This window comes from Notechis scutatus, chromosome 12 (genome assembly GCF_049901735.1).
Source record: "Notechis scutatus isolate UNSWTSFEM ecotype Mainland chromosome 12, rNotScu1.2, whole genome shotgun sequence".
Taxonomy (NCBI): Eukaryota; Metazoa; Chordata; class Lepidosauria; order Squamata; family Elapidae; genus Notechis; species Notechis scutatus.
In genome coordinates, this window is record NC_142020.1 from 12,173,309 (window position 1) to 12,187,366 (window position 14,058).

A 14,058-nucleotide genomic window follows, 5' to 3' on the forward strand; every position below is an offset into this window, starting at 1 on the left:
GGGGAGTAGAACTACTTAGCATCAGAGCATGTTAATAATAATAATATAGGAAATACTAATGCTCTGATGGTCATTTTGAAAATCCTTTCTTAGTGAGCCCCTAGAAGCCAAGAGGAACATAGGTGCCAAATGTCAAGTTTGTAGGCTTTATGGTTCTGGAGATTTTGTGATGATGCATGAGTTGTATTTCGCTTTTATATATATATATATAGATAAATTCCCTTCTCATCTCTATGGGTGGTATTTTTTTAAAAAAACAGCCATTCTGGAGAATGGATTCACTTAATGGCCATGTAGTTGACTTAATGATCCTGTCATTGGATTCACAACTGTAGTGATTCATTAACAACAGCATTAAATGGTTTTAAAATCGAGTCAAGTCAGGTGGTTGGCCCAGTTAATGCATTTTCTTAAGAAAAATGGGAAAATCGATATACATGCTTAAAAGGATTTATGGAAAATTTGATCAGGCTACCCCATTCCAAATCTGAGTAGAATATTAGTCAATAGCATGAAAGCTTAGATCTATGGGATCAGGTTCCATGATCGTTAGTGATGTTGGGAATTGATCTAAATCTTGGGGAAACACCTGATCAGGAAAGACAGAGAAGGCTGTCAAAAAACATTCCAATTTGTAATGAAAACATTTCTCCACCCCTACATGCGTGCTTCATCGGAGAAGGAGATGCCAAGAAGCTCCAGCATGAATGCAACATGACTCAGAAGTTAAAGCTGGAGAACAGCTGGCCAGATGTTTACAGATTGGATCTGGAGCACAAATTTCACTGTACTCGGAGTCTAACTTACAATCACAAGGTAAAGAGGTGCATTGGTTCCAAAAAGGGGCAAACCCCAGGAAGGAATATCAGAAATGGTATAGGGTCTCCTGCTTCAGCAGGGGGTTGGACTAGAAGACCTCCAAAGTCCCTTCCAGCTGTATTCTGATTGGATGCGAGGGGATTGGATAGAAGTTGGGCGTGAAGGCAGGCAACGGTGGGACGAAGCGATGGAAAGAAACTACCTGGATGAGTGTCAGCCCTTACAGGTAGATGAGACCAGGAAAGTACTTTTATTGAGAGTGGTTGCAATAACAGGCTCTTGCAAAGCTGATGGCAACTCTAAAAAGACCAGAGAAATATTGACATCTGGCTGTGCTATACTACTCCCCTTCTTATATGTATGTGAGTGAAGTTTCTTCTGCGTATTTTGTGGATTTCAGATTTGCTTCATTCTCCATTGCTTTGGTAACACGGAGATCTTGCATATCTCCATCTAAGTCATCTTCGTTATAGCAAGAGTACTTAGACTTATATACCGCTTTATAGTGCTTTTACAGCCCTCTCTAAGCGCTTTACAGAGTCAGCCCCCAACAATCTGGGTCCTCGTTTTTTACCCACCTCGAAAGGACGGAAGGCTGAGTCAACTTTGAGCCAGTTAGGATCGAACTGATGGCAGTGGGCAGACACAGTCTACAACACTGTATTCTACCCACTGTGCACCATGGAAGGAAGGGAGGGAGGGAGGGAGGGAGGGAGGGAGGGAGGGAGGGAGGGAGGGAGGAAGGAAGGAAGGAAGGAAGGAAGGAAGGAAGGGCAATAGCAATAGCACTCTTGGACTTATATACTGCTTTACAGTGCTTTTACAGCCCTGTCTAAGCACTTTACAGAGTCAGCCCCCAACAATCTGGGTCCTCATTTTACCCACTTCGGAAGGACGAACCTTGAACCTGGTGAGATTCGAACTGCCAAATTGCAGGCAGCCAGCAGCCAGCAGAAGCAGCCTGCAGTACTGCACTCTCACCACTGCGCCACCATGGTTCATGTAGTTATTCTCTACAACGGGTGACTAGGACCTGGCCCAAATTCCACAATCCAGGACTGTCTCCCAAATGTTTCTCCTTGGAAGAGCAGTTGCTAGGAAGGAAGATGCTAAACGCTCGAAACCTGTAACCTTTCTCCAGGTCCATTTGCAGCATGAAGACACTGCAACTCAGCTGCACTCCCGCTTGGAGGCTAACTACGGGAAACACTGGGATGAAGCCAACAATATGAGGAAGCTGATCATCAGCCAGATGTTCAAAAATCATTCGCAGGCCACTCTGAGGAGCTACTTCATGGAGGTAGGCTTAGCACAGGGGTTGGCAACCTTAAACACAAAGAGCCACAAAGGTCCTAACCGGAGGTCCCTTGTTCAATTCTGGAGCCAATCGGAAATCCAGTTCCCCCCACCATAGAGCCACCTCCTAGTGTGGCGTCCTTTTTCCTCTGCCGACCGGAAGTCCATTTCCGCTACCATTAGAGCAGGGGTGGGATACGACAGGGTTAACTACCAGTTCGGGATTTACGAGCTTCCCTGCATGCTGTGAGCCACACGCCTGTAAATCCTCATCAGCAGGCTGTGTGCAGAGACGCAGCCTTTGAAACAGCCCTGTTTTTCCTGCTTTTTTTAACTGCAGCTGTGCCTCGTTCAGCAGCTGAAGTTGAAAAAAATCAGGAAATAAAGATCAGGTAAGAGCCCAGGTGGGCGGGTGGGCAAAAACATCAGCAGACATAGAACCGGTTCTATGTCTGCTGCTCTTCAGAGCTACCGGTTCTACAGAGTTGGACAGAACCGGTAGAAACTCACCCCTGCATTAGAGTCTCCACCTGGCATGGCCTCCTTTTTCCTCTACCTGTCCTAACCAAAAGCCCTATCAATTGGGGAGCCGACTGGTGACAGGGAGCCACAGCAGCGGGACGAAAGAGCCACCTGCGGCTCCGGACTTAGCAGGACTAAATGTGTCACATTTTTGACTGGGTTTGTTTGGTGTTGGAAGGCGAGTAGGCGAGTTAGACAGTCAAATCTCCATTTGACTGTCAGCCACCAACCTACTTTGCAAAGTCATGGTGATGATAAAGTGAGAAGAGACCCCCCATAGCGAAGGCTTTGGGGCAGCTGCTGTATCAATCCAGCCTTCTTCACAAAAGTCCTATCAAACACCATTTGTTTTGAGCTTCCTGCAATGATGATTGCAGCATCCTGGGTCATGTGTTCCAGAGGTGGTATTCAGCAGGTTCTGATCAGTTCTGGAGAACCGGTAGCAGAAATATTGAGTAGTTCGGAGAACCGGCAAATACCACCTCTGAATGGCCCCACCAACCCCATCTCTTCTCCGCCTCCCATTGAGTCCCAGCTGATCGGCTGGGTTTTCTTTGGTTGCCCTGCACATGGAATGCAGTTTCAGTTTTGCAAGCTACTGCACTGCTCCCCCCTCCCTTTCTGTTGGCAACTCTACAAAGACCATAGAATTATTTTATGAGTTGACACATATGATTCATTTAACAGCTGAAGGGCTTTGCTACATAACTGTGGCAAAGCTGGTTGTAAACTCAGGCATGACTCACCTTGGTTAGCAATGGAAACTCTGGCTCTGATTTTGGTCGTAAATCAAGGGCTACCTGTAGCCACTGATCCTTTGCATCCAAAGACTTCCTTTTCCTATAACTTGGGCACAACTGATTTTTCCTTCTAGTTCATGATCCAAGTGCCCGAAAAGAATCTGGATTACAGGACTCGGCTGCAGCATTCCACTTCTTTCCACCCTTCTCTAGAAAGCAGCACCAGCTTCAAGGTGCATTATAACAACCGCATCCTTTTTATAGCTGACCTGCAGTGGAAAAATGTTTCTGGCCGTTTGCTGAAGAAGTGGGAAGGTAAGATTCCGATCACACGCATGGACTGAAAGTCTCGTCCTGGTGGTGGTGATATTTTACTGGAAAAATATAATAAAGGATCAGCCTCAGAGGTTGGTCAAGAAAAAGAAAACATCATAAATTGTTTATATTTATGTAATTTTGCTGTACCGACATACATTTGAGAATTAAACCAAGAAAAAACTTTACAAAAACACGTATTTCAGATGGGCGGCTATAGAAATTGAATAAAATGGATGGATGGATGGATGGATGGATGGATGGATGGATGGATGGAAAGAGAGAGAGAATGATAGATGAGAGAGAGAGAGAGAGAGAAAGAGAGGGGGGAGAGAGAGAAGGAGAGAGAGAGAGAAAAAAAATCTAAAAGAGTTAAAGCACATTTATTTTTAAAAGACCTTTCAAACTCCTTATTTTCACAAGAATGTGAAAGATTGTGCATTGTGGTTCCCTTTGCATGGGAAAAATTAAATGACGCATATAAAGAACCAACTGGAATTATTAGAAAATAAATAAACCTAAAGGGCAGCTTTTAGAAACAAAGTGTTTTCTTCTTTACAGGTACATTCAACATGGACACACCCTGGCTGTATCTGTATGTCACTCACAAATTCCACCAGTTCCAGCAGTCGGCTTTTTTCACCACTGTTGAATTAACCGTCGGTAAAGCTTTTGTTGTCAAGGGCTTAATCCTGGAGCTCTATTGTAAAGACCACGATGTTGAGAAGGAAGGCAGAATTGAGCTCCGCACATCGACAACTACCTATCTGAGAGTTAGTTTCTTCCTCTTGGTTGATTCCCTCTCTTTCCATTGCAATTGTAGACTGGAGCGTTGCCAAGTATCCACTGTGACAATATTCTGAATATAAAAATATTGGGTGAAATGCTTTAATTGCAGAGCAATTAGTGAGCCATTTCCAAAAACGATTAGGAAGAAAGCATTTGAACTTAGTGCCATTTCAAAGATGCCAGTCACAGTTTGAGCAAGGTGGTTATTCCTTCCTCTCCCAGAACTGTAAACCTACTGAAGACTGCTATATTGTAGTTTCCTTGCAAGGAACAGCTGTCTGGAGCATTTGGGGATGATCTCAAGTCATCTCCTAGTCCAGAGAAGAATTTGGAAGAGCCTGTCTACTCGATGTTTCTTCATTCTGCGGCAGTTGCCATTTCTCCTCCTAGAAGCCAGGTTCATATGGATTTCCTTTAGTTAGTTTTAGTACCAAGAAGGAAGCATAGAGTAACAAACCTTGAGAACGGAGTTAGCAAACTTCTAGCCCATTTGTAGCAAACAGCTCATGAAGACGGGATCTCCTTGAAGGGATTGAATCTAGTCTCTCAAAGGGCTAGCTGTCAGGATTCCGACGGATGCCCTAATTAAACCATGAGCCTAGAGCCAAGTTTCAAAAGAAATCCAGTTATTTATTAGGAACAACATGTTCGGCACCATACCCAAATGAAGTCAGCTCTGCCTCACGTAATTTACGGCCCACCTATGACCCTGTTTCCGCCCTCCCCCCAAGGTGTGTCATAAATCACATTCTCCAACGGAGCACTTTCATGGACTGTAGGGATCACACCTCTTCAGTTGGTCCTGGTAGCCTGGGATACCATCCCTGAAGAAGGTACGCATGGCATGTGCTTCTGGTTGTGGCTACCATGTTGCTCCGTCAGTTTCCCCCCACCCCCACCTATGGCAACTTGGGAGTAGGCCAGGAATGTTTTACCAGTTGACACTAGCATCATGGGCAATGAACCCATTCCTCCAAAAAGCCAGGAATAACCTCTGCAATCTACTAAAGATAACTCCCTCTCTTTTCTCTTCTGTCAGTCTCAAGATAGTTTCACACATTCAAGTTGTGGACTACTTCAGATTAAATGGACTTGTCTGTTATTTCTGGAGGGCGACCAGGCAGAAATTTAGCCTGTTGTATTCAGAGTCCAGTAAATGAGGATCCATTAAACAAAGGTTACACTCTATTACAGAACTTAGAAAATGAGCAAATTAAGTTACTAGTTAACAAGCTCAACCACATGAAGTTATTAAGTTATGAACAGATGCGTCAGGATTAAATAATAGGGAGGCAATGTGTTACAAAGAAAAGGCATCGCTTCTAGAATTCTCTTTATTTCCAAAAATGACAGAATTGAGAATATCTTCTTTTGACTTATTAGGCATCCACAATCAATCATTTTACGGAAGGTTTCCTGCACAGCCAGAATGAAATAATGTCATTGTGGAGCCAACTAATAAAGCATGAAATCCTCCTGGAAAACAATCAACACACCAAATTTCTTCATTTTAGACTGACATCTGCAAAGAAGGAATTTAATCTGACAGCATCTTATTGCCACTTGGAAGCGGTAAAATGATATCTCCCTTTTTTGGCAAAGAACAGGAGGGATGGGAACTATGAACAGGCACATGCTGGCTGGGGAATTCTGGGAGTTGAAGCAGGGGTGGGATTCAAAAATCCCAGCAACCGGTTCGCTGCCCAGTTGCTGGGTGGCTGTGGCCATGGTGGGCTTGGCCTACCAGAACTTCCGGGAAGGCCGTTTTTCACCTTCCCAAGGGTTCAGAGGCTTCCCTCAGGCCTCTCGGAGGGCGAAAATGGTGGAAGCCAGAAGCAGGCCCATTTCCGGTACTTCCGGGACGGCCATTTTTCCCCCCTCCAAGAGTCTCCACATGGACCCTGCACTTACCTGCATAGAAAATGGGCTGTGTGGAGACTCCTGGGAGTGGAAGGGAGGGGAAGAATGGGCAGGGCCAGCCGGTCGGTTCAAATACCAGTTCGGCAAACCAGATGCAAATTTAACAACCGGTTCACGTGAACCGGTCTGAACCAGTAGAATTCCACCCCTGAGTTGATGTCCAGAAGTCTCCAAGTTGCCAAGTTTGGAGAGCCCTGCTCTAGCCTTTCAGCTTTGTGTTCATGAATTAGGATCGTTTGCTTTTCATTGTATAATGATTTTTTTTTCTTAGATAGCTTATTGATGGCTTCTTGTTTTCAGCCTAGAAAATCAAACATTTCTACGTCTGTTGTGTGGATAGACCACAAGAACCCACCTCTTGTCCTACAGTTCGAGGCAGAGCTAGAAGAAGTGAAGAAAGAAAAAACGCTTTATCAGAAACGTGGAACTCTTCTCCTCAGGTATCTTGGTTCCCTTCTCGTATCCATTAGAATTTATAGCAGGGATAGGCTACCTGAGTGAGCCAGTTAGGTGGAGTGGTTAAAGCATCAGAAGAGGGGTTCTGATTCCATCGTTAGGCACAAAGCCAGCTAGGTGATCTTGAGCCGGTCACTTTCTCTCAGCTCTAGGAAGGAAGCAATGGAAAAAAAGAAATGCCAAGAAGTCTGCAGGGACTTGAATCATTGCCTAATTCAGACCAAAAGGTTCTGATTTAATTGAAAATTTCAATACTGCACCTGGTGTTGGTTGCCACAATGTAAAAAAGATGTTGAGACTCTAGAAAGAATGCAGAGAGGAGCAACAAAGATTATTAGGGGACTGGAGGCTAAAACATATAAACAACGGTTGCTGAAACTGGGTATGTCTAGTTTGATGAAAAGAAGGACTAGGGATGACACGATAGCAGTGTTCCGATATCTCAGGGGCTGCCCCAAAGAAGAGGGAGTCAAGCTATTCTCCAAAGCACCTGAGGGCAGGTAAAGAAGCAATGGGTGGAAACTGATCAAGGAGAGAAGCAACTTAGAACTAAGGAGAAATTTCCTGACAGAACAATTAATCAATAAATGTAAATGTGCCACAACTTACTGCAAAAATTGTACATATGGTTTGTTGTTAAAGGTCAAAAAACCTAATGAAAAGTCAAAAAACCTAAGGAAAAGTATTTTTTAAAAAAAGAACAATTATTCACTGGAACAATTTGCCTCCACAAGTTGTAAATGCTCCAACACTGGACGTTTTTAAGAAGAGATTGGATAGCCATTTGTCTGAAATGGTATAGGGTTTCCTGCCTAGGCAGGGGGTTGGACTAGAAGACCTCCAAGTTCCCCTCCAATTCTGTTATCCTATCCTATCCTACCCTACCCTACCCTATCCTATCCTATCCTATTCTATTCTATTGAATATAATAAGGAACAATGAACATACCTTTCCTTAAATGAAGCTGATGACATTTCCTCAAGTACTTCCCTCTTCCATCTCCTTCCTTACCTTCCTGGACCAGACAGTGGTTCTGCTATCTTTATTTTTTTATTCATTTTTAACTCCTAAAACTGTTAGTCATCCTGCCAAGGGTGGCGGCAGTCCTGCTCCAAGTCTTCTCCCTCTCCTAAGAAGACCCCTCCCTCAGCAGCCCCTATCTCCATCCCCTGCATCTCTTCCTTTGCATCCTAGGCATCCGCTAAGTCTCCCCATTCCACGAAGTCTCCTTCTCCAGGAAACGTTCACGGTGAACAAGAAGGAGAAGCACTACTCTTTGGAAACCAGACTGGTGATTGACGAGCAGGAAGACTCCATTCTAGCCCTTACCTTGGGCTATCCCACTAAAAATCCATACGTAAGTGATGAGCGTGGACAGAAAGCGGGGGAAAGAGTCACCCTTGCCATTCGCAAGAGCTATGGGATTATCTTCCTTCCATCTCTAGGTATGTGCAAGATTGACTCATCCATATAACAGTGGCATTTTCCTTCAAAATACAGAAATGTGCATCAGGGTGAGGAATCTCACTCAGGTAAGTTGGAGGCAGAAAAGAAGGGAACAATTTTGCCAGATGTAAAGTATGAGCTCTGTGCCTGTTGGAGTTCTTCCAGTCGATGGCCCCAAGCTTATTTTCTTACCCACAATAATAATTCAGATTCTAGAGGAATCTTGGCCAAATGACCTCCAAATTATGGACCGTGTGTCTGTTGGAGTTCTCCTAATGAAAAAGAAAACAGCTTGTGTTTTCTTTGCCACAATATTAGTTCAGATTCTAGAGGAATATTGGCCAAATGATCTCCAAATTATGGACTGTTTGCCTGTTGGAGTTATTCTAGTGATGGCCCTAAGCTTGAGGTTTCTTACCACAACAATAGTTCTGATTCTAGAAGAATCTTGGCCGAATGACCTCCAAATTATGGCCTGCGTGCTTATTGGAGTCCTTCTAGAAATGGTCCCAAGCTTGTATTTTCCTACTCACAATTCTAGTTCAGATTCTAGAAGAACCTTAGCCAAATGACCTCCAAATTATGGACTGTGTGCTTGTTGGAGTTCTTCTAATGAAGATCCTCAACTTGTATTTTCTTACCCATAATAATAATAATTCAGGTTCTAGAAGGATCTGGGGCAAATGGCCCTCCTCACAATGTCATCCCTGGGTTTTGCATTGCTTTCTTTCTCTGGAACCCTGCAGGGGTTGTCGAATTCAAGTCCTCAATAACACTAGCCAGCAGACCCCAAAAAGAGGGGTGTTGTGCAAGGTATAGGTCTACAAGAGAGGTCCACAAGTTCTCTGTCCTTGTTTCCATAGTCGGAAATGGTAAGTGAATGTGCAGCACTAGTAAACATGTGGTCAAAGAGCTAGAAGGTTTTACTAGGAGATCTGAAGCCAACTAGAAGACCATGAGCTTGGGCTCAACAGGGCTCTGTCCTAGACCCTAGCCAACTAGAAGACCATGAGCTTGGGCTCAACAGGGCTCAGTCCTAGACCCTAGCCAACTAGAAGACCATGAGCTTGGGCTCAACAGGGCTCTGTCCTAGACCCTAGCCAACTAGAAGACCATGAGCTTGGGCTCAACAGGGCTCAGTCCTAGACCCTAGCCAACTAGAAGACCATGAGCTTGGGCTCAACAGGGCTCTGTCCTAGACCCTAGCCAACTAGAAGACCATGAGCTTGGGCTCAACAGGGCTCAGTCCTAGACCCTAGCCAACTAGAAGACCATGAGCTTGGGCTCAACAGGGCTCTGTCCTAGACCCTAGCCAACTAGAAGACCATGAGCTTGGGCTCAACAGGGCTCAGTCCTAGACCCTAGCCAACTAGAAGACCATGAGCTTGGGCTCAACAGGGCTCTGTCCTAGACCCTAGCCAACTAGAAGACCATGAGCTTGGGCTCAACAGGGCTCTGTCCTAGACCCTCGCCAACTAGAAGACCATGAGCTTGGGCTCAACAGGGCTCTGTCCTAGACCCTCGCCAACTAGAAGACCATGAGCTTGGGCTCAACAGGGCTCAGTCCTAGACCCTAGCCAACTAGAAGACCATGAGCTTGGGCTCAACAGGGCTCACTCCTAGACCCATGAAGTCTTAGCACTAGTTTTCCTTATCGTGACACTGACCTTATTAATACTTAAGTTTCACATAGTCTCTGAGATTCCAAATTTAGCTGTTTCTTTGTTGACCCAGCAGTTTGAAACCATGAAACTATCAAACCCTACAGGCTAATCAGGAGCTTGAAGTGAAACTGAAAATCAGTCAAGAAGAAGTACTAAGCATCCTGGGAAAATACCACAATAAATCTAGCATGGGCCAATCCCACCATCTGATACAGCTGGATTTCACCCCTTCATTCCAGGTACATATATCCATATTAACAATTTAGAATTAAAACTGAATCAATCCCAAAGGGGGGGGAAAAAGAAGCCGGGTTTGGAAGTATGTCAGCATCAAGGAAAATAAATGCCAAACTAGGTGTAGGAATCCAATATCTCCAGAGGGTTTGGGAATAGCTGATCTGTGCCATAAACCAGAGTTAAGCTTCTTTTAACTCCTTTTTTAAAAACAGGTAATCCAGCAGTTCAACATTTGGCTTAATGGACCAGACTCTGGATTTGAACTCTATCCTCAATTTCTTCAACAGAATTGGTCACATTTTCCACAAACTATTCAGGTACTGGAAAATATATTTTCTACCATCATCTGTAATCATTTATGTTGACTCTTCTTCATTTGTGTTCCCCAATTCTATCAATACACTAAACCAAAACACTGAATCAGCACCATAGTGCAGTCAAAAAAAGAGTCAAGCAGCTGACTTTGTGCTCATCGTTGCTAGTTACACTGATGATGTTAAATTGTTGGGTAATAAAACATCTACAAGAAAACAACCAAGCTCAGAAAGCAGCAAGGACCCCACCGTTTCCTTACTTCCTCCTTCCTCCTCCTCCTCCTCCTCCTCCTCCTCCTCCTCCTCCTCCTCCCTCCTCCTCCTCTCCTCCTCCTCCTCCTCCTCCTCCTCCTCCTCCTCCTCCTCCTCCTCCTCCAAGATTACACAGATTAACAGAGTTGGAAGGGACCTTTTAGATCATCTAGTCCAACCCCCATCCTCCTCCTCTTCTCCTGTCTGCAAGCCCCACTCCTTTATAGCACTGATGGTGTTACCTAATTGGGTAATGAAACATCTGCAAGAAAACCACCCAAGCTCAGTGAGCACCAAGGATCCCACAATTCAACCCTGAGTTACAAACATTCTTCTTCTATTGGCAGGATCAGTGATTTACAAAATGCACCCATCGTTTGAGAGTAGTGCCTTTATATACTTTCTCCTCCCATTCTCCTCCTTCTTCTTTTGACATTGGGGGCCATTGATTTTGGATTGTTGGCCAACCAAGGACTTGAGCGTGATCTTTTGACTCTGTTTTCCTGATGCTTTAGGCCCAGGCCAGTCTAAACTATCATGGCCAAAATGGCCTCAATGGATCTTTTGATCTCCACACCAGTACACGGAATCTAATGTTCCTGGAGGCCAATTTTGACAATGAGTTGAAAAGGAACACCCGAGCCTTTCGTGTGAGCGCTGCCCTAAAGCAAGACATTCTAGATCAGTTTAAACATGTGGAGCTGCAGTTCCTGAGTAAGGAGACGCCATCAAGGTAAATAAAGTGTGGGGTAAGTGATAATCCAAAGTTGGCTTTAAAGAAACTTTTTACTGTTACCTGTAATCTGAGGAAAGATAAAAGCAGAACATCTTCACTTATTGAAATGGCAAATAGGGTTGCTTGTTTCTGCGTGGTGTAAATCGCTTTGCGGTCATTTCACCAATTCTTGTGGTTTGATTCATTTCTGTTAGCCCAACGGATTTGTGAGTTTGTGTATGTGGGCAGGACTAGAGTACTGCCTCTTTGTGTCACATCCTGGACATAAACTGCTTCAACTTCTACCCTCAAAATGACGCTACAGAGCGCTGCACACCAGAACAACTAAACACAAGGACAGTTTTTCCCTGAACACTATTACTCTGCTAAACAAATAATTCACTCAACACTGTCAAACTATTTACTAAGTCTGCATTACTATTACTATTAATCCTCCCATCCTTCCTTTCACCCATCTCCTCCCGCTTATGACTGTATGATTGTAATCTTTTTGCTTCTATCCTAACAATTTTTATTGACTGTTTCCTAGTATAATTTGATTCCTTATTGTACCCTATGACTATTGTTAAATGTTGTAACTTATGATTCTTGACTCTTGACAAATGTATCTTTTCTTTTATGTACACTGAGAGCATTTGCACTAAGACAAATTCCTTGTATGTCCAATCACACTTGGACAATAAAGAATTCAATTCTATTCTATTCTATTCTATTCTATTCTGTTCTGTTCTGTTCTGTTTTCTATTCTATAGTCTATTCTATTCTATTCTATTCTATTCTATTCTTTATTCTATTCTGTTTTGTTCTGTTCTGTTCTATTCTGTTCTATTCTATTCCACCTTCTATTCTATTCCATATTCTATTCTATTCTATTCTATTCTATTCTATTCTATTCTATTCTATTCTATTCTATTCTATTCTATTTTATTTCCTCATACTAAAACAATAAAAGAAGTAGAAAACAATAATCATCAACCACAGAAAGCTATGTTATTATATTGGGGAAGGAAATACCAGGAACAAATAAAGTATGAGGATTGTATTGGTCTTAAATTGGCCGGTTTGTTTTCTAAATGACAACAAGAATACATTGAAAGATAAGGTCAGGTCTCCTTTACTTCCAGCTCAACTTTTGATGATTTCATGGACACAATCCATGGACTTTCTTCCACTGTCTTCTTCTGAGTTGCTTGTTGACTTCCAGCATAGCCTATAGCTCTGTTGTTTCTGGTAGCCTTCCACTGAAGTAGTAACCTAGTTTGACTCTATTTAGCTTCAAAGACCAGAAACAATTGCCCAATTTTTTTCACCTGCTGAAGCATTTTTGCATCTCTTGGTGATTTTTCTGCAGTCCCGCAAAATTGCAAACATTATAGAAAGCTCCTTTACTATCAAATTGTACTGGCTGCTTTGCTTAGCCTTTTCAGAAATCTGTTAATGTTGATTTTCACTTGTTTCTTTCTTACAACAGGTTGTTGTTGACATCCTCAGTAAAATTGAACCAGCATTCCTTCCAGGTGGGCATTTCAGGATCCAAGGAACAGAAAGCTGGTGTGGTGACCCTCCGTGTCCACGTGCAACACAACCTTGAAACCTTGAAACCTCAGGATCTTTCCCTGAATATTTCTCTGAAGCACCGAATCAATTTTAAGGAAGGTACATCCATCTCCGTTCTTTTGGACAATCAGACCATCGGGGCCATATTTTATTGCTGCCAGGTAGATCTGGGACTTTTCAGCTTCTGCTGCTTTGGAGAAAACAAATGTTGACATCTTCATAACAAAGCCTCACTGTAATTAGGTTGTAAATGGTGGCCACATGACCCTAGAATGCTGCATCCATCCTAAATATATGCCGCTTACCAAATGCCCAAATTCTGGTCACGTGACCATGCGGATGCTGCTACAGTTGTAAGTACAAGGACCAATAGTAGGTCACTTTTTTCAGTGTGGTCGTAATTTTGAATGAGTAGAGTAGAGTAGAGTAGGATTTGAATAGGAATAGGAATAGGAATAGAATAGAAATATATAGAATAGAAAACAATATAGTATACTATTTTATAATATAGAATATAGAATTGAACAGAACAAGGAATATATAAAATAAAATATAGAATGGAATGGAACAGAACAGAACAGAATAGAATAAGGAACAGAATAGAATATAGAATAGAATAGAATAGAATAGAATATAGAATAGAATAGAATAGAATAGAATAGAATAGAATAGAATAGAATAGAATAGAATAGAATAGAATAGAATAGAATAGAGTTGGAAGGGACCTTGGAGGTCTTCTAGTCCAACCGCCTGCCTAGGCAGGAAACCCTACACCACTTCAGACAATTTGTTGTCCAACATCTTCTTAAAAACTTCCAGCGTTGGAGCATTCACAGCTTCTGGAGGCAAGCAGTTCCACTGGTTAACTGTTCTCACTATCAGTAAATTTCTCCTTAGTTCTAGGTTGCTTCTCTTCTTGGTTAGTTTCCACCCATTGCTTCTTGTCCTGCCTTCAGGTGCTTTGGAGAATAGATTGATCCTGTCTTCTTTGTGGC

The 14,058-nt window shown here is 43.0% G+C and overlaps 1 protein-coding gene across 1 annotated transcript in view; it reads left to right on the top strand.

Moving 5' to 3' along the window:
- The window catches only part of APOLTP (apolipoprotein lipid transfer particle homolog), a 73,719-nt gene that overhangs the window by 27,004 nt on the left and 32,657 nt on the right, over positions 1–14,058 (top strand). Inside the window, exons 25-36 of the mRNA XM_087942341.1 lie at positions 683–816; positions 1,961–2,119; positions 3,512–3,692; positions 4,254–4,465; positions 5,865–6,053; positions 6,702–6,841; positions 8,052–8,214; positions 8,303–8,389; positions 10,072–10,206; positions 10,417–10,521; positions 11,286–11,503; positions 12,978–13,162. Of these exons, the coding sequence (XP_087798467.1) occupies positions 683–816; positions 1,961–2,119; positions 3,512–3,692; positions 4,254–4,465; positions 5,865–6,053; positions 6,702–6,841; positions 8,052–8,214; positions 8,303–8,389; positions 10,072–10,206; positions 10,417–10,521; positions 11,286–11,503; positions 12,978–13,162 (1,908 nt within the window). The remainder of the gene's footprint in view (positions 1–682; positions 817–1,960; positions 2,120–3,511; positions 3,693–4,253; positions 4,466–5,864; positions 6,054–6,701; positions 6,842–8,051; positions 8,215–8,302; positions 8,390–10,071; positions 10,207–10,416; positions 10,522–11,285; positions 11,504–12,977; positions 13,163–14,058) is intronic.